This window comes from Phocoena sinus, chromosome 20 (genome assembly GCF_008692025.1).
Source record: "Phocoena sinus isolate mPhoSin1 chromosome 20, mPhoSin1.pri, whole genome shotgun sequence".
Lineage (NCBI taxonomy): Eukaryota > Metazoa > Chordata > Mammalia > Artiodactyla > Phocoenidae > Phocoena > Phocoena sinus.
This window is the reverse complement of record NC_045782.1, coordinates 18178406-18199390: the sequence shown is the minus strand read 5'-3', so window position 1 is coordinate 18199390 and position 20985 is coordinate 18178406. Positions and strand designations below refer to the sequence as shown.

General features: G+C 42.3%; 1 protein-coding gene across 2 annotated transcripts in view; it reads left to right on the top strand.

Annotated features, from left to right (window-relative positions):
- Nucleotides 1-20985, top strand: part of MYO1D (myosin ID) — a 355118-nt gene that overhangs the window by 186597 nt on the left and 147536 nt on the right. For both annotated transcript variants that reach the window (XM_032615652.1, XM_032615653.1), the window contains exons 17-19: nt 6359-6582; nt 10209-10353; nt 11247-11351. In XM_032615652.1, coding sequence (XP_032471543.1) covers nt 6359-6582; nt 10209-10353; nt 11247-11351 — 474 coding nt within the window. The remainder of the gene's footprint in view (nt 1-6358; nt 6583-10208; nt 10354-11246; nt 11352-20985) is intronic.

The following is a 20985-nucleotide window of genomic DNA, read 5'->3' as shown; positions in this document are numbered from 1 at the left end:
GAGCTGTGTGAGAACAGGCAGAAAAGACCCAACAGCCAATAATGACTAGAAAACAAGAACATGGAGAACAAGAGAAAAACAGAAAGCTGACCTGTGTTTGTTTCTGAAGCTAAACTGAAGATATGTAATTGACCTACTTCTTAACAGAGTGTTACCTAGGATCCTACATCTTTCGCAAAGTGTATCTTGTACTTTAATGACTGACAGATGTTGCTTTGAAATGCCTGACCACCAAGGAAGAGGAAAACATGGTCAAATTAAGATGGCATTATAAAACATCTGGTTAGACATGACAGACTGTGCTTATATCTACTCCTCTCAAAACCCCTCAATCAGCAGTAAAGGATGAAAATTGGAGAAACCCACAAGGACAAATAGAACCATAATGGAAACAACAGCAGAAAAGAGGCATCAACATAATTTTGGAAGTAAGTGAACATGTGGTTAGCCCATCGAGCTGGTGGAGAAAGCTGAAATCTAAGTGCCTGCAGACAAGCAAGCCAGGTCACCCAACCATTGGGCTGTAGGAAGATTCAGGATGGAAAGGACCAGGTACCTCTGTAGGTAGGGGTGAGGGGTGGAGCTGGAGGAGTAGAAGGGTTGAAACTCTGTATAAAGAGCAATTATAACGACTTCCCTGGTGGCGCAGTGGTTAAGGATCCACCTGCCAATGCAGGGGACACGGGTTCGATCCCTGGTCTGGGAAGATCCCACGTGCCACAGAGCAACTAAGCCCATGCGCCACAACTACTGAAGCCCGCACTCCTAAAGCCCGTGCTCCACAACAAGAGAAGCCACCGCAATGAGAAGCCCGCCCACTGCAACGAAGACCCAACACAGCAAAAAATTAATTAATAATTAATTATTTTAAAAAGAGAGCAATTGTACACCCAGCTCTCCTAACTTCACAAAGTTGGAGGAGCTACCTCAGTCTCATTCTGATAGAAGACAAGAAGTTTACTCTGAAGAAATTGAACCAGAGAAGCTCTGGGCTTGGGGACACCAGGCACCAGTGGAGGAGAGGGGTCAGGCACCATGTTGCAATCAAGTAAATTAAGTGAAAGTCTAGATACGAAAGATATCCTCCAGCCCCCTTCACTCAGAATTCTGGCAGCAATGAGAAAACAGTTTAAGGTACGGACATTACTGGGGTCCCCCACAGATGGCTGGTCCCCACCTAATCACCCTGTAGTGAAGTCCACCACCCACAAAGCACACATACAGAGCTTCCAAGTGGCTTTTCACTTTTCAGTGAGTGGACAGCTGAGGATCCCCAGACATTCAAGCAAGGCCTCTAGCTCAAAAGACCAAGACGAAGACAAACGGGAGAAGAGGGGATTTATAGGTAACACATGCAATGTAGGGAGCAGCATAAAAACTAAAACCAGAATTCATCTGCTTGAGAGGAAGGATGCTTTTGTAAAACAAGAGCAACATGCTTTTTTCTTTTTTTTTTTTTTTTTTTTTTTTTTTGCGGTACGCGGGCCTCTCACTGCTGTGACCTGTCCCGTTGCGGAGCACAGGCTCCGGACACGCAGGTTCAGCATCCATGGCTCACGGGCCCAGCCGCTCCATGGCATGTGGGATCCTCCCGGACCGGGGCACGAACCTATGTCCCCTGCATCGGCAGGCGGACTCTCAACCACTGCGCCACCAGGGAAGCCCAACATGCTTTTAAAAGGGATATTTGGAGAACGAGGATGAGTTCTTGAAAGTGGAAAACGTGACAGCAAAAATGAAAGGTTCAATATCAGGCTTGCAAGATGAAGTTGAAAACATTCAGTCACCCAACAAATACTATATTTTTTAAACATCTTCATTGGAGTATAATTGCTTTACAACGGTGTGTTAGTTTCTGCTGTGTAACAAAGTGAATCAGCTATACATATACTATATCCCCATATCCCCTCCCTCTTGCGTCTCCCTCCCACCCTCCCTATTCCACCCCTCTAGGTGGTCACAAAGCACCAAGCTGATCTCCCTGTGCTATGCAGCTGCTTCCCACTAGCTATCTATTTTACATTTGGTAGTGTATATATATCCATGCCACTCTCTCACTTCATCCCAGTTTACCCATCCCCCTCCCTGTGTCCTCAAGTCCATTCTCTACATCTGTGTCTTTATTCCTGTCCTGCCCCTAGATTCTTCAGAACCTTTTTTTTTTTTTTAGATTCCATATGTATGTGTTAGCATATGGTATTTGTTTTTCTCTTTCTGACTTACTTCACTCTGTATGACAGACTCTAGGTCCATCCACCTCACTACAAATAACTCAATTTCGTTTCTTTGTATGGCTGAGTAATATTCCATTGTACATATGTGCCACATCTTCTTTATCCATTCATCTGTCGATGGACACTTAGTTTGCTTCCATGTCCTGGCTATTGTAAATAGAGCTGCAGTGAACATTGTGGTACATGACTCTTTTTGAATTACGGTTTTCTCAGGGTATATGCCATACGACCCAACAAATACTATTGAGTGGCTGCTATGTCCTTGGCACTGTTCCAGGCAGTGGAGATTCATCAGTGAGCAAAAGAAGCAAAGATCCCTGGCCTAGTAGAGCTTAAATTCCAGTAGAGGGAGAGCGTAAACAATACAGTCATATGTAAATTACAGGTGTTGTAGAGGGTTAAGTGCTGGAGGCAAGAGAAGAAAATAGAGCATGGTACAGAGAGTGGAGAGTACCAGGAGGGGAGGGTGGACAAGGGGAATTTTTTACATAGATGGTCAGGGCTGGGCTCATTGGGAAGGTGACAGCTGAGCATGGACTTAGAGAGTGAGGAAGATAGCCATGTGATATGATATCTGGAGGAAGATCCTTCCAGGCAGAAGGAAAGGCCCTGAGACAGGAGGCCTGTGCAGGGTAGAGCAGGGCCCAGTGTGGCTGGAGTGAGCCAGGGAGAGGACAGTGGAAGGAGCTGGGCGGTGACAGTACCAGCTCATGTGGCCCTTGTGGGCCAGGGGAGGGGCTTTGGCTTTCACTCTGGGGGAGCTGGAGCACCGCGGCAGTGTTTTAAGCAGAGAAGTGACACGATCTGACTTTGGTCTCAAAAGAATCACTCGGGGGACTTCCCTTGTGGCGCAGTGGTTAAGAGTCCGCCTGCCAATGCAGGGGACACGGGTTCGAGCCCTGGTCCGGGAGGATCCCACATGCCACGGAGCAACTAAGCCCGTGGCCACAACTACTGAAGCCCGCGCGCCTAGAGCCTGTGCCCCGCAACAAGAGAAGCCACTGCAATGAGAAGCCCATGCTTGCTGCAACTCGAGAAAGCCCGTGTGCAGCAATGAAGACCCAACACAGCCAAAATTAATTAATTAATTAATTTACAAAGAAGAAAAAGGATCACTCAGCTGCTGTGTTGAAAATTAACTGTAGGGGGGTCAAGGTACTGAAGAGAGGAATTGTGTCTAAAATTCAGTAGCAGGGATGTGTGACCTGTGGCCCTAATGTTCTCTTTTTATACCTCAGTGTGTCCTCCAATTCACCCGCTCTGTTCGCCTCTATCCTTGGTTCCACCTAAGAAATGAGTTGCTTGCCCTCTCCGTCACCCTGATCCCTGCCTTGTACCTTCTGATAACTTCCTCTCCCAGATCCCATCAGATCTCCTTCAGGGTTCAGCCCCCACTCTCTTGCATCAGATCCTACAGCACATAATGTCTGGTTGGTTCTACTTTTCGTGTTCATATTGTTGAATGAGGGCCCCTCTGGCTCCCTGGTTTTTTGCTGAACCTCTCTAGGCATAATCAAATAAGCATTAAGCATTTGCTTATTGAATATAATATTTAGTTTTCCCCCTTTTTAGACACTCTGTCATCAGGCTAAGTCCTCTCTGGAGGTAAGCTTTGTATGACTTGAAAAACCCCCACAGTTTAAGCTCTTTAAACAAAGAGGGAAGCAGGAAGATCTGTCTCGTACCTTAAGTTCCAACCTTCAGACCCTTCCTGAGACGATCAACCACAGCCTTTCTCCCACACAAAGGCCTGGGGAGTGTATCCGTTTATAAGGGATTATAAGGGAAAATACATGAATCATTTTTTTGCATAGAAATCATTTGCCTCCGTAGTTTTTCACTGCTACTTTTTCTCTGATGTTAGAAAAATAAAGAAAGCCGAAGGGACTTCTGATAAAGTTGATGATATAACTGCAGACTCACAAAATTCCTTTCTCCCAAATAGTATAGTTAATATAACAGATGTAATAATGTAAACACTATTGACTTTAAATTTTTGATGTAACTATTATTGGGATTATAAAGGAGAGTTAATAGTGATGGTAGGAGAGCTAAATCACCAATTTCTGTAATTTGGATAGGGTCTCAAAGGATCCAGCAAGAAATAACAGTATATGTGTATTATACAGCATATGTGTATACATATAAATAAATTATATGTGTATTTAACTGCCACGAGAAGAAGCAGTTAAAATAGTTGGCATGAAATGACACTGAGATGGGGAGGTGGGCTTAGGTGGGCAAGGGGAAGGGCTGCTGTCTTTTTTATAGCATTTTTGTGCTATCTGATTTTTCAACTACACAAAACCTGAATAAACTAAGGACACAGATGAAATCTAAAAGGTTGTCCAAAAAAAAAAAAAACCTACCCCTTAAAAAGTACCTACTTATACATTTTTTTTCAGATTATACTAGAGTCTAACAAAAATCATTTTAATAAAAAATCTTTATAAAACACTTTTTGAAAATTATAAGATTGATTTCCTGTATAGATGTGGCTCCAGGGGGGTCTTAATTTCCTTCCTCTTAAAAAAAAAAAAAGAAAAAGCAACAAACAGTATGAAACTTTAAAAATGTATTTTCTTTAAAAAACTGAATCACAGATTTCTACCCTCTAATTGTACTCTTTTGGTTTTTCAAGATACTAAAGAAGGGACCTTTATTTTAGCACTCGGGTGGAGGCCTGACAAAGCTGTGTGCGTGATAGATTGATTCGTCTACAAGAAGAGAGGCATCTTGACTAAAACAGGTTACTGTGCCGAAGCCACATGCAGCAATGAGTGACTTTCCACTGCCTCTTTGTCTTTATATATTCTGTTTATACGTGAGCTCCAGGTTCATCAGAACTTGCTCCTATGTCGCGTTTCCCTCACATATCATGGTTTTTCTTGACCCATTAGTTCCTCTTTGGGGTCCGTGGATGGCCTCCTCATATTTGTACAGCAGGCTGGAAAGGGAGGGCTTTGCAAGCACTTGGTACCTGTTTAGGAGCCTTCATGAAGACCAACCTAAAATGGCTGAATAAAAGACGTGTCGTACCGGTTTTTCTGAGAGAAAGTGGTGGACACAGATGGGGATCTAAGAAGAAATAAAAGAACCCTGAGTGATCCTGGAGAACCCATACTGTGGGCTTTGAACTGGAGGTTGAATATCTTGGTCCTGAGAGGCCAGAGACAGGGAGGGAAGTCGTACCCTCAACCTAAGAACTGAGACAGTCAGTTAAGTAGCAGCAGTGAGTATCACCTGGAGCGTGATGGCGATGTGTACGAGGAGTTTATCCAAGAAAACAATGAGGACGTTTGGGGTCTTGGGACTGCAGTAGCAGAAAGGGAAAGAAAGGGATTTATACTGGAAGTACCGTGGAAGAAAGAATGCGTTTGGTGGTAGAAAGCATATTTAGGGGAAGAGCCAATAATGAAGATCACACCAAATTTCTTTTTACTTGAGAGATTGAGAAGTATGGGGTCCTGAAAAAAAATATAAGTATCTGTGAGTTCACCGTGTTTGGATACAGCAGGCGCTGAGACGTTTACATAATGTCTGATTGATTTCTGATCACTGAAAAAATTTAACCGATTCATATTAGTAACTTGTTTTTTACCCTTTCTCCACGAATACATCTAAATTCTTGGGACTTTACCTGGGGAGGGGGCGCTGCACAGACTGTGTATAAATCAGTTCATACATCCAATGCGACATTACACTAGTGGCCAATGTGTATAATCCATGCAAAGCTAGGTTTCGTAAGAGAACTATGGATGCTGATGGCTTTGTGTTCTGACTCATCTTGCTTCCTTTCAACATTCTTAAAATATTTATCCAAAGATAATGGTATTTTGGCTTTCTTCTTTACACGACCGTAAAGTTAGAACAGGGCTCTGCTTCAGACTCCGCGCACGCCTCCTTAGGAGGTAACGAACAGCTAGTCACTGAATCAAAATGACGGACGTGACTCCTAGTGCCATCTGTTGGTGGCAGGCAGAACTGACATGCTCTGGTTGATTTTGTGACGCATACAAATTGCCAGGTTGAGCTTCTAAGTAAAGGAGCTTCTGTGATTTCAATGTGATCTGCTACTCAGCCAACCAGCAACATTTTCCTTTTTTTTTCCCTCTATTGCGAAGGTGTGGCGGGGCACCCTGGCCCGTATGCGGTACAAGAGGACCAAGGCGGCTCTGACAATTATCAGATACTACCGGCGCTACAAAGTGAAGTCGTACATCCACGAGGTGGCCAGACGCTTCCACGGCATCAAGACCATGCGGGACCACGGCAAGCACGTGAAGTGGCCAGCCCCGCCCAGAGTGCTTTGCCGTTTCGAGGCAGCCCTACAGGCTATTTTTAATAGGTAAGGACTTGGTATGTGCTGCATCCGTTTGTGGCAGTACACGTACTATATAAATTTACAGATCTGAGACCGTGACATTAGCGCCACCATTTGCTACGTGACGTTGCTTTTACCTTGTGTCTCCACCTTCGTAGATTTCACTTTCAAAGGGCATTTGCCTACCCCTCCAAATAATAGAACGGTCCATTTATTTTTCCATTAGCAGTAGACAGCAGTACGCCACAAGGCCTGAATCCAGCCAAGTTTAAGATAAGCTAGTAGCATGATGTCTCTCCTTTCTTTTACCAGCAAAAAGATAACTTTATTAAAATCACCACACATCACTCACACTAGGATGTCTGTTCATCCTTTCAGAGCAGGGGTTCTCTATCCCGCCCCTGACATTCACAAGGAGTTTATAAAACACACTGATGCCCAAGTCCCACCTCCAGAAAGTCCTGTTTAATGGTGCTGGGGAGCGGAGCCCAAGCGGAGGTCCTTTTTAAAGTCTTCCAGGTGATTTTAAAGTAAAAGGCAGAAAACACTGTTATAGAGCAAGCTATTTTTTTAAACAAATAAGTAAATAAGTTAATTAATGCCCAGGCAACATTTGATACCTTTCCAGCTAATCTTCATTTTCTTAATAAACTGCCCTGCATCTGACTTTGTAGTTATTCATAGCTCCTTTCTCCTCGTTTTTTGAGCTTGTTTGTTGACAGCGTGCACCAGGTATGTTTAGCTATGTCTCAGGTACAGCCATCTAGTCGCATAAACTAGGCTGATGGTTCTCAGATGTGGTCGTTTGGCATTATGGTATTCCGCCCAGAACACCATGAACTAATTAACGTATTGATGTAATTGATGTATTGAATGTAAATCAAGGTCTTGAATGGCACATATCAAAAAGAAAGAAAACGCATGCAAGGAAAACTCTTTAATGCATATCTCATTTGCTTTTAAAAAAATGATTGCTCATAAAAAGAAAAAAATAAAACAGTAGAGCATTATTGAAAGCAAAAGCACCCCAGCCCTCCATTCTCCCATGCAATACTATAAATGTTAGCTGTACATCTTGGCAGCCTTTTTACTGCACAGATAAATTTTTTTTCATGAATTATGTCATCTGTCACCTGCATTTTTGACATAATCTAAAAAGTGATTAAATGATACGTGAATATATGCTCATTTTTTTTGAAGTGACATAGGGACTTCCCCAGAGGTTCAGTGGTCAAGACTCTGTGCTCCCACTGCAGTGTCATGGGTTCGGTCCTGGTCGGGGAACTAAGATTCCACATGCTACGCGATGCAGCCAAAAAAAAATTTTTTAAGTAAATAAAGCGACATAATATAAAAATTTACAGGATATAAAGTTGAAATCCTCCACACCTCCTCTTGTCTCTCCCCATTTTATTTCTTTCCCCTAAGATAACCACTCATTAACAATTAGTTTGTATCCTTCTAAATCTTTGTCTACGCACTTACAAACACATACACACGCAAGAGAAGCATGATACAGTGGTTAAGAACACACACCCTGGAGCCTGGGTTCATATTCTAGCTCTGCCACTGACTAGCTGTGTAACCTTGGGCAAACGAGTTGACCTCTCTGTGCCTCAGTTTTCTTATCTGTAAAAGGGCCATAATCATAGCACCTGCTCATAGGGTTGTTGAAAGTATTATGAGTAAATATGTATAAAGCACTTCAGATAGTGCCTGACACATAATAAGTACTATGGAAATGTGTGCTTATACTGTGAGTGTGTATGCATTTGGGTTTTTTTCCCCTCTCTCTTTTCCACAAGGAGGACTCTATGTATGGTTATATGACTTTACTTAAAAATAAGTCTTGGAGACCTGTCCATCACAATAAATAAAGATCTATGTCATATCTTTAATGGCTGCAAAGAATTAGTGATTTTGATCGTGTCGCACTGTAGCCTGTACAGTCTTCTTTTTTAGACTTGGGGGTTTTCTGTATGGCCTAGAATTGATTATTTTTTGTAAAACTCAGTTTATTCTTTCAGCAAGTATTTACGCAACACCTGCTGTGTCACAGACACTGACTTAGGTTCTAGGGATGCAGTGACAAACAGGAAAGATGTGCAATACTGTCCCAGCCTTCTTAGGGCTTATAGTCAATGAGCATTTTGAACATAATACATCTGCTCTGTGTCTTGACTGTACACACACACACACATCGAATGAATCTTGCCAGCTGTGTTAATCTAGTTCAAAGGCACACTTTTTCTGTAAAGGGCCAGATAGTAACTATTTTAGGCTTTGTGGGCCCCATATGGTCCTCGTCACATATTTTATTTTGTTTGGTTAAACACGTAAAAACTATTCTTAGCTCTATGGGCCGCGTTTGGCACAGGCTGTAGTTTACCAACCCCTGGTCTAGTCCCTGTATCACATTTCATTTATTCTTGCGTTTCTGATCTGTAGAATCCTGAGAGAAGTGTGTTAAAGGATTTTGCTGTGATTGTGGGGTCTTGTTTTCTTCTGCCGCCTCCACAGTGTGTGTCTCATCGTGCTTCAGCTCGCTCCCACGCCTCCTAGTAATTCTTTTTCATCCTGGGAAGGCTGGGAGCCTTCCTCACGCCCAGCTTCCTCACGTGGCCAAGGCTGCTCACTTGTCCGGCGGCAGCTGTTGTCGTCTACACGTGTTTAAAGATGGCAGGTTGCTTGATCAGGATGAGGAAGCGTGTGCTATACCACCCCCAGGTTGGGTGGCTCGGGTCCGGGTTCCCCGGCACAGCTGTTTGCCATGGGTCTCTGGAGTCGGTCAGCTGTGGACCCTGTCCTGGGCCCCTGTGGGCAGTGAAGAGGGGACAGGCTGACCGGGCACAGGGCCCCCTTGGCTCTGTGGATCCTGGCCCCGGCTCTCCCTCTGACACCCCCTCCTGTTCCCCTCCCCCAGGCCCCTGCTCCAGCTGCCAGGACTCCTTGCTTGTCCTCTCACACACCAAACAGGCTCACACTTTAGAGCCTTTGCACGCACTGTTTTCTCTTCCTGGAACAAGTATCCATACAGCTGGCACCTCCACTTCCTGCTCACATATCCATATCAGGGGTGCCTCCCAGACCACCTGCTGTGACTAACACCTGCCCCCTGGTCCTTCCCTCTGCTGCATTCCTGTCCTCCTTTCCTTGCCTTATTTTCTTCCATAGCACTAATCACATCATCCATACTGTGTATTTAAGCACTGGTTTATATCTTGTCTGTCTCTGCTCTCTAGAATATCAGCACCTAGCAGAAGGGACCTTCATCTGTTTGTTTACTGCTGTGCTTCCACTCCCTAGAACGGCATCTGGAGTTTAGTACGTGCCTAGAAAACATTTGCTGAATGAATGAATGATGAATCCAAAGTTCCTACACCCTAACTATAGATATAAGAGAGTCCACGTATCACTAAATTCCAGTTGCTTCCAAAACACGCAAACAGCAGAGGAAGTTCTACAAAAAAATCTGTCCACATACAGCTATGTGTATTTTAACATGTTCTATGTATATTTTAGAGGCATTTTACTTTTTTTAGGGTAGGACGCAAGTAATTTAATTCTACTTAATGGCTGCTTCGGTTATTTTTGAGAATGAATGGGATGTTATTTCTAAAGTCTCGTACATTTTGCTTGTTTACTTATAGATGGAGAGCATCCCAGCTCATCAAGACCATACCTGCTTCAGACCTGCCCCAGGTTAGGGCAAAGGTTGCGGCTGTAGAAATGTTGAAGGGTCAAAGGGCTGACCTTGGGCTCCAGAGGGCCTGGGAGGGCAACTATCTTGCTTCGGTAAGTCCAGGAGGACAGAGTGGGATCCACTGCTGCTCCCTTAACAAAGAAAGAGAAGAATTTTTCTCCAAGTATTTGTAGAAAGACTAAGACACCTTCAGAAACTAAATTTCTATGAGAGATACTAAACTAAAAGATTTTATTGCTTCTCAGTTACGATATTCGATGTTTCCCTCACTTTAAAGAGAGTTCTCTGTCTTGTACCCATATGAATTAGGTACATTCAATAATCTGGCTTCGATCATTTAAACCTTCCCTTGCATAATTCAGCAACTATTTTTAATTACCACCTTTGTATCAGTTATTCCCAAAGCTGGGAATTCACCCTCTCTCCCATTCCTTATTTTTAAAATATTCTAGGATCGTTGGTGTTATAATAACCCTTTAGTAGCTTATCATCTGGGATGGGGAGGTAAAAAGTACACGTGTGAAGTTATGTGAGTAGAGTTATAAAGCAGTAAAAGACTGCCTTCTCATCTAAAATGTTAAGCAGGGCTTCCCTGGTGGCACAGTGGTTAAGAATCCGCCTGCCACTGCAGGGGACACGGGTTCAATCCCTGGTCTGGGAAGATCCCCCATGCCGCAGAGCAACTAAGCCTGTGCGCCACAACTACTGAACCTGCGCTCTAGAGCCCACGAGCCACAGCTACTGAGCCCGTGTGCCGCAACTACTGAAGCCCACGTGCCTAGAGCCCACGCTCCACAACAAGAGAAGCCACTGCAGTGAGAAGCCTGCACACTGCTACCAAGAGTAGCCCCTGCTCGCCGCAACTAGAGAAAAGCCAGTGCGCAGCAACAAAGACTCAGTGCGGCCAAAAATTAATTAATGAATTAATTAAAATAAAATAAAATGTTAAGCATACTCATTTTATCGTGTTTCCTTTTTCTTTCAGAAGCCAGATACACCTCAGACCTCAGGCACCTTCGTCCCCGTTGCGAATGAACTGAAACGGAAGGACAAATACATGAACGTCCTCTTTTCCTGTCATGTCCGTAAGGTAAGGCAAGCTTGAAAGAGACCTCCTTGGAAAGAAAAGACTGATTTCAGGTGAAACTGACTTAGCTATGACCACAGTAAAACAGAACAATAGGTACATAACTGGCTGCACCATCAGTGAGCTCTACCTGTATATATGGTGAGGCATTGATGGAATGGCTAAGTGACTACAAGTTTGGGGTTAGGCTATAAAGACTAATTAGGGAAGTGAATATTTTTGGTAGCCATTTCTTTTTAAGACAGGAGAAGGGGAATCTCCCTGAGGTCAGGGATTTGTATTTTACTGCATGTATCTTTCATAGCACTCTGTCTATAGCACACTGGTCTGGCTTGTATTTAACGGTCATTCAGTACTTTTTATATATGTTTTATTATGTTTTTTTTTAAAAAAAAAAAACAGGGAACGGGGAGAAAACGTAATTTGGAAAAGGGAGAAGGACATGGTGAGACTTGGAAGTGGGGTGGAGAGGAATTATGTGCTATGACTGTATTTGCTTATCTGAAGGAGGACACATGAGGACTATTTTTTACCTGGGGATGAGAGCAGTTGAGCAAGTGGAAATATGGAAGCCGGAAAGTGGGAGGAAAGGGATATAGTTGGTGTTTAAAACCTTAAAACACTTGTTTTCAAAAAAGAGAGGGAAAATTGAGATGATTGTAAAAGAGCATTTTGAAAAATTATGCAAATAAAATTTAAAATACCAATGAAATGGGTGAATTTAAGAAAAATATTGCCTAGATTGACCCCAGAAATGATACTGACATAAATATGCCAGTATTCCAAAGGAGGAATTAAGAAAATTATCAAAGAATTACTTATAACAAAGGTCCAGATTTAGGTGATTTTAGAGCTGTTTTGTATCACATCTTCAAAAAGTGCATAATTGCAGTATTATTCAGATCAAAATAGTGAAATATTTTTCACCTATAAATTTAGCAAACTTTAAAGTGTTGATAACAACCAGTATTCTCAAGGGTTTAGGGAAATGCTATTGGTAGGAGTATAAGATACAGTCCTTTCGAATGGACAATTTGGCAGTACTTATCAAAATTTAAAATACACAGACCAGGACTTCCCTGGTGGCACAGTGGTTAAGAATCCACCTGCCAACGTAGGGGACATGGGTTCGAGCCCTGGTCCGGGAATATCCCACATGCCACGGAGCAGCTAAGCCTGTGAGCCACAACTACTGAAGCCCGCACGCCTAGAGCCCGAGGTCCGCAGCAAGAGAAACCACCACAATGAGAATCCCGCACACCACAACGAAGAGTAGCCCCTGCTCGCCGCAGCTAGAGAAAGCCCGTGCGCAGCAATGAAGACCCAGTGCAGCCAAAAATAAAATAAATAAATAAAATTTTAAAAATAAATAAAATGAAATACACAGATCACTTTATCTAGGAGTTCCATAACTCAGGATTTATCCTGAAATTATTTACACATATATCCAAAGATAGATATATGGATAGTTTCATACATTGTAGCAGTCAAAAAACTGGGTGAAAACACATAAGTATGCATCCGTATGTGATTGGATTAATAAATAATCATGTATGAACACAATAGAATACGGTGTATCTACTAAAAGGAATGAAAGGATAAAGGTTAAAAAAGCAAAAGGACGAAATATGTGAAACTGGTTTTCAGGACGGTGCACATGTGGGAGGGTTGGCCTGGGAGTTTGAGGTTAGCAGATGCAAACTATTACACGTAGAATGGGTAAACAGCAAGGCCCTACTCTATAGCACAGGGAACTATATTCAATATCCTGGAACAAAACCACAACAGAAAAGAATATAAAAAAGAATGTTTATACGTGTATAACTGAGTCACTTTGCTGTACAGCAGAGAGTGTAAATGAGCTGTACTTCAATTAAAAAAAAAACAAAACAGTGCACATCCAGCAAGGAAAGACAGTGATCCCCGAAGGATGAGAAACAGATGAAGTGAGCCCTACCATTAGCCAGTTTACTTCCTGGAGAGAGTTCTGGTCTGTGGCATGAGCAGGGGGGCAGCCAAAGCAGAGCTCGGTAGACTCCGTAACTGGAAAGACAGAGCTGCGAGCTGGGAGATGCTAAGATAGCTGGAGTTCGTAGCACAGAGTACCAGAGCAGAGAGAGTGCACAGAGAGAACTCCAGAGATCTCCAGAGGGTCCACTTCAGGTATTGAGCTGAGTAGCTCAGCACATGCGTGTGAGGAAACCACCCAAGGCTTGGGAAAGAACCACCCGGAGAATTAGAGGTAACAATGCCCAGTGCTCGCACAGGCTTGCAAGCAGTGCCTGTCCCCACAGCCAGATGGGAAAAACCTCATGATTCGTGGGACATTGGGTAGAATCCCGACAAGAATCTTGGCCTCAGTGGTGGGGTATAATTAGCCCTGACTAAACACTGCCCTGATCCCACCCAGCAAATCACCAGAAGAACCAAACTGTTTCCAAGTAATCTAACAGTGTCCCAGAACAAAGCCCTCAAATATTTATAGGAATACAAAATATCCAGCACTCAGAAGATAAAACTAGAGTGTGTGGCGTCCAATGAAAAATTACCAGGCAGGGCTCCCCTGGTGGCGCAGTGGTTGAGAATCTGCCTGTCAATGCAGGGGACACGGGTTCGAGCCCCTGGTCCGGGAATATCCCACGTGCCGCGGAGCGACTGGGCCCGTGAGCCACAACTACTGAGCCTGTGTGTCTGGAGCCTGTGCTCCGCAACAAGAGAGGCCACGACAGTGAGAGGCCCGTGCACGGCGATGAAGAGTGGCCCCCGCTCGCCGCAACTAGAGAAAGCCCTCGCACAGAAACAAAGACCCGACACAGCCAAAAATATAAATGAATAAATGAATTAATTAAAAAAAAACTTACCAGGCATACAAAAACAGCAGGAAACTATAACCTAAAATGAGAAGAAAAATCAATCAAACTGATCCAGAACTGACACAGATTATAGAATTAACAGACAAGGTCATTAAAACAATTGTTTTAATAAAATATGGATATTTTATGAATAGAAATGAAAAATATAGTGTCTGAGGTTTAAAAAAAATACACTTGATGGAGTTAACAGTTTAGACATATGCAGAAGAAGAGTAAACTTGAAGATATAGCAATAAAACTACCCAGAATGAAATACATAGACTTCCCTGGTGGCCCAGTGGTTAAGACTCCGTGCTTCCACGGCAGAATGAAATACACAGGGTTGGGGGCCGGGGAGAGATGCTTCCCCGAAAGAACAGAATATTAGGATGCCATGAGCCAACTTCAGGTGGCCTAATATAAGTGCATGTGGAGTCTCTGTAAGAGAGAAGAGGAGGGAAAATTTTTTAATATTTGAAAAAATAATGGCTGAAATTTTCTCACATTTGATGAAAACTATAAACTCATCAACAGACATCAAACACAAAAAAACATGAAGAAAACTATACCAAGGCACACCATGACAAAACTGCTTAAAACCAGTGATAAAGAGAAAAGAGGCCGAGGAAAAAGATGAGGATGCATCAGAATTTTTGTCAGAAACAATGCAAGTGAGAAGACAGTGGAGCACCAACTTTAAAATTTTTTTATAGAAAGAAAAGAAAAACAAACCTGTCAACCTAGAATTCTGTATCTAGCAAAGGGTAGCTTCCAAAAACCAAAGTGAAATAAAGACTTTTTTAGGCATGTCTGAAGATATGCACTCATGGGAAATGTTAAAGGGAGTCCTTCAGGCAGAAGGAAATGTAGACACACCCCAAAGAATGAAGAGCAAGGGAAATGGTAGCTACATGGGTAAATACCTACAACTTTTATTATCGTTTAAATCTCTTTAAAAGATAATTGAGGGCTTCCCTGGTGGCGCAGTGGTTGAGAGTCCGCCTGCCGATGCAGGGGACACGGGTTCGTGCCCCGGTCCGGGAAGATCCCACATGCCGCGGAGCGGCTGGGCCCGTGAGCCATGGCCGCTGAGCCTGCGCGTCCGGAGCCTGTCCTCCGCAACGGGAGAGGCCACAGCAGTGAGAGGCCCGCGTAACGCATAAAAAAAAAAAAAAAAAAAAAAAAAGATAATTGACTGTACTGCCGTGTTCATAGCAGCATTCTTCACAGTAGTGAAAGGTGGAAATAACCCAAATGTCCATCAACAGAAGAATGGATAAAGAATATGTGTGTCCATTCAGTGGAATACTGTTCAGCCATAAAAAAAAAAAAAGGAATGAAACGCATGCTACAATGTGGATGAACCTTGAAGATACTATCTAAGTTATTAGACACAAAAAGACAAACCTTGTGTGATTCCACTTCCATGAAATATCTAGAACAGTCAAATTAATAGAAACAGAAAGTAGAATGGTGGTTACCAGGGGCTAGGGGGAGGGAGTAATGGGGAATTATTATTTAATGCATATTAGTGTTCAAATATTCTATGGAAAAAAGATCAACTCAATACAATACAGACTTTTTAACAAAATAGAGAGCAGCTTGTTTTAAACTTAGAATGAAATACATGTCTCCAAGAAAAGCTTGCTGGCAGTAGCTTGGGCTGGTTACCAAAGTGTAGAGTCTAATTCTGCACTCCTAGATCCAGAAACTCTATTTTATAAGTATACCTAGAGCTGATCAGACAACCAAGAAATGACTTTTGCTAACCAGATTCACACACCCACACAAAACAGTATAAGCCATGATGCCAGTTTTTGAATTTGACAAAGGAAGGTACCATTTTAGTGAATTCACTTAGTGAATTTATCTACTATCTAGGATACCTTCCTTTCTAGTATCAAGATATCTGGGAAGTCAAATTAGTCATCAGAACAACTGATCAGAGAGAGTTGGACGGTTTTGAGAATTACATCATCTGCTATAGAAAAGCCTGGCATCTCTGATTCTGTCTTTCTACTGATAGCAATTTGACGTCTGACAGTATGTCTCTCCCTGGGTCCTACCGCATAAAAACTGAAAACTTTTTAGTCATGCTTCTGTATTTCTAAGTTCCATGCAAAATAATACAGTGTATTTCTTCACATTATAGCTTAGATAATGTCATCTTTAGAAACTTTTCAGTCCCCAAGGATGTACCGAGGGAAACGATGTGATTTTACTAAAGCCCTCTTCTTTATGCTTTGGTTCTTCTCGAAACAGCCACTTTCCATTAACTACAATTATAAAATGTCCTTTAAGGTGGGAGACCTGGCAAATAGTTAGTTGCACCCATAATGTGTCCTCTCCTGGTCTGACTCCAGGGAAACTTTATCTCTGGCCCCCTGTGGAGTTGATGAAACCTACAGACAGATCCCTGGAAGTGTTCAGGCAAGAGCAAGTGATAGGGATTTTTCTCTGGTTGAGGGTTTTAGCTTGGGTAATAGAAGACATCAGATGAGATCTTATCTAATACTGAGTCTGTGATCTAGTTTTTCTTTTACATTATGAGTTTAAGAGGAACAAAGATTGTGTCCCTATGCCAGAACTACTTTAAGTAAGTCTGAATTTACAAATTCACGTGTGTACGTAAGACATTTGTCTTTGCCGTTTTGACTGAACTGAGTTATGCAACTCAAAGGAAAAGTCCTTCGTTACATCAGTGTCCTTCCCACTCATTTGATTCATGCTTTAAGGATGATTTGAGTTGCTAAACCTCAAGGTAAAGTCTTATGACCTGTTCTCTTTAGAAATTACATTTCTACGTTAAAAAGAATGAAATGTTTCTAAACAGTGCTTCAGTGTAACTGCTGCTTTTAGGTTTTTGTTTGTTGATTTCCAGATTAACTCATGGACACATCCTAAGAAGGGCTATACCCTCCACTTTACCACCGTGCCTATTGTTTTTTTGAATCTTGTGTGACCTTGTGAAATTATGCAACAAGTTTTGTTTTTTTCATTTTCTTTTGCAACACACTCATATTTCTCAGTGTGATTTCACAAAAGATGAGGAGCCCTACTTTTACTTGTTATTCAGATTCCATTTTAGATGTTCTCTGTTTTCCGTACTCGAAGATGGATACAAATGACTAGTGTTCTCCCAGAGGGTTTTCACAGACCAATGTTCCATTGAATATGAATTTGTTTTTTTAAGAGTTCCACAACTAAATGTATTTGGGAAAGGCTGGGTTAAACAGTTAAACATGCTTTTTAAGTGCAGAATTCTATAAGCCTTTGATGTATCCGTGGGATCTGAACACCACTGGTGGGCGGGGGGTGGGGGTGGTAAGGAGGTAAGGGGGAGGGAAGGGGGAGGGGACGAGGTTTGCAGTTCCTCAAACCAGCTTGACTTGGAAACCTGTCTCTCACAAAGCATCGCACAAGGCTAGGGTTGTGCAAAACAACTCAGAAAAACGCTGATGTAGAAGCTCTGCAACCACCTTGTTTCAGCTCTTACGACAAGTGCCAGTTCTCTTTTATGGCAAAAACCGTGGCTATGTGAAGTAAATAATTAACTACCAAGACTGGCTATTACTTTACCACATAGACTCTGTTTTTCTCTTAATTACAGATACCATTTTTGTCAAGTTGAAGACTGGAAAATATGCTCTGTGTAAAGGAATGTTTAGAAAATGGACTGATTTCTAAAACTATGAGGCAAAGGGGAGAAGACAATAAAATTCAAACTAAAACTTGAAGTTTAGTTTGCTGTATCCTACCTATAGCAATATATTCCACTATATCCTACCCTACCTATCCTAATTTAGTTAACTGTATCACAACTATACCTTCTAGTCTACTAAGGGGAAGGTTCTTAGTGGGTTCTTTCGTTGTTTTGTTTTGTTTTGTTTTGTTTTGCTTTCCTTTTCCTTTCAGTCACTGAGACACCTGACATGGTAGTGATTCAGAAATTGTCAGTGCTTGGTATCTTGATTTAAATATTACCCAAATCTAAAATTGAACCGTCCTAATCAGCAAGTTGTTAACTACTTATTTACAAAACTATGCTGTGGTTAATTCTGTCTGTTAGGAAAAGATTTACCTGCAAATGTGGGCGTTCTCTGACTCTAACGTAGCACTCTGCAGCATCACACACGTACATTTTCTCCCAAACCCATTATCCAGTTTCGTTTTCTTTATGTGAAATTATATTTATGTTTATTTATATTATGTTTTTCTTTCTATGAAATTACTTTCACTTTTTAGTTTCTTATCTATCTCAACTCCCATCTACCAGTCTCAGACTCCTATTGTAACAGAGGACTTCATGTCATTCCTTTGTATGTCATCAGCAGTTTTTAAAGTGCTTGAAAATGCACGTAGTAAATTTTGGGGAAAAAAATTATCAAATTACTTAACTTGAGTAAATGCTTACCAGTATAACTTTTTTTCAATTAATAGGAGTCAGGTGCTGGACTTCAAAATGTAGAAAAAAATAAGCTCAATCCCATCTTTAGATTTCTGGTAATAAAAAGACACATTTCTCAATGAAATTGTGAGTCTAAAAGAGATCTTAGGAACTTCCCTGGCAGTCCAGTGGTTAGGACTCCGTGCTCTCACAGCTGAGGGCCTGGGTTCAATCCCTGGTCGGGGAACTAAAATCCCACAAGCCGCACAGGGCAGCCAAAAAAGAATAAATAAAAGAGATCTTAGAAGGGTAGCTACTACCAAGCAACGCAGCGTTACAAATACAGACTCGGAGCCACTGAGGACAGCTCCTCAGGTCCGTTGGCCTTCTGTGTGCAGAGTCTTGTAGTGATGGCTGGTGGTAAAAGTCTTGCCCTTCAGGGACTTAGACTCTGAAGGGAAAAATTAAAGTAATGCATGGAAAAGATACTTTATGAGAGAAAAGAAAACGTACAAGTAAATCTCAATAATTTCAACAAGGAGAATAAAAAAAAACAGTAATCCACGTGCTTATATAGTACATGCCATGTTAGGGAGCTTTTCATGACAGAGACAGCTGACTAATGAAATGGCTGCCAGCCTCAGAAATAAAAAAGTGAGAAGTCCGTGGTTGCTCTTTCTTCAGTGAAGACATGAAGCTCTTCCACGACCCAGCTGGGCAGTGGGGACTGAAGCTGTTGAGCCGCTGTGCTTTCACTTGCCACTGGGGAAATGCTTTTCTTACGTAATGCATCCTCCGCAGTGTGCTGCAGCCATCTTCCATCTGTTCTCCAGCCAGACAGTTCCTGTCGTCAACACTGATTGGCTCACGTAGGGAAGAAGACTACTTGAAATTATCCTGTGGGATTAACAGTGCTCTCAAAGCCTGTTGACTTCTCCGGTGGCGCAGTGGTTAAGAATCTGCCCGCCAATGCAGGGGACGCGGGTTCGAGCCCTGGTCCAGGAAGATCCCACATGCCACAGAGCAGCTAAGCCCGCGCGCCGCAACTACTGAGCCTGCGCTCTAGAGCCTGCGAGCCACAACTGCTGAACCCGTGAGCCACAACTGCTGAACCCGTGAGCCACAACTGCTAAGCCTGCGCACCTAGAGCCCATGCTCCACAACAAGAGAAGCCACCGCAATGAGAAACCCACGCACCACAACGAAGAGTAGCCCCCACTTGCCGCAACTAGAGAAAGCCTGTGCACAGCAACGAAGACCTAATGCGGCCATAAATAAATAAATTTTAAAAAGAAAGTAAAAGCAAGCTTTAAAAAAAAAGTACTCTCAAAACCCACTGGTCAGCAAGGATGTACTAAGTCCTACAGGTTGCCCACTTCTGTACTAGGGGGCTGTGAGGTACAAGAAAGTAGGCACCATACGGTCATTACCCTCAAGGAGCTTCCAGGCAGGCTGGAACACAGGAGTACTGTTCATGAAATAGCAAGGCAATAAATAAAAACCTGCCCTGGATATCTGAGATTCTACATTGTTCTTGTTCTGTTCATGTATTTGTTTGTATTGCGTTATAATTTATGTACAGGTAAATGCACAGATCTCAAGTATACAGTTCACTGAGCTTTGACTAGTGCACACATCTTTGTAAATCACAACCCCATCAAGATACAGAACATTTCCATCACCGGAGAGAGCTCCCTCAGCTCCCTTCCCAACCAAGCCCCACCACTACCAAAGGCAACCACTCTTCCGATTTCTTTTACCACAAATTAGTTTACCTGTTTCTTAACCTTCATTTTAAAAAAAAAAGAAATCCTACAGTTGTATGTGAGATTTTTACTTTGTTTTGAAGTGAATTTGTTAGTTTTATTTATGACTATTTTGATAACTTATTTGTAGCTATTTTATAAGGAAAGCAGCTTTTGGATAGACTTCCAACTTTAAGACAATCTATAACCTTTGATATTGGCTCAGTTAATTAGAGCTCGATTAGTGACGATATAGTCAGATTTATTATCACAAGATTAATAAATAAAATCAACATCTTTTGCTAAACATAGCTTCAACTATAAGTTTAAAAAACACAGCATTCCACACAGCTATGTTAGCAAGTATATTTTTCATGACAGGCATCCATGGTCTAAAAGTTACAAGTCAGCTGTCCTTAAAATTATTAAAACATTCCAATTATTAAGTGAGAACTTCTGCTTCCTAAGAGACTAAGGATAGATGTAACTCAATTGTCTTGGTTTTATAAGCATCGGCCAACCTTCCTCCCTATCATTTTCCACAAGCGAAGAGCAGCGATGTAGCCAGTGTTTTCCTTTAGCAAAAGCACTTAGACTGGGGCTTCCCTGGTGGCACAGTGGTTGAGAGTCCGCCTGCTGATGCACGGGACACG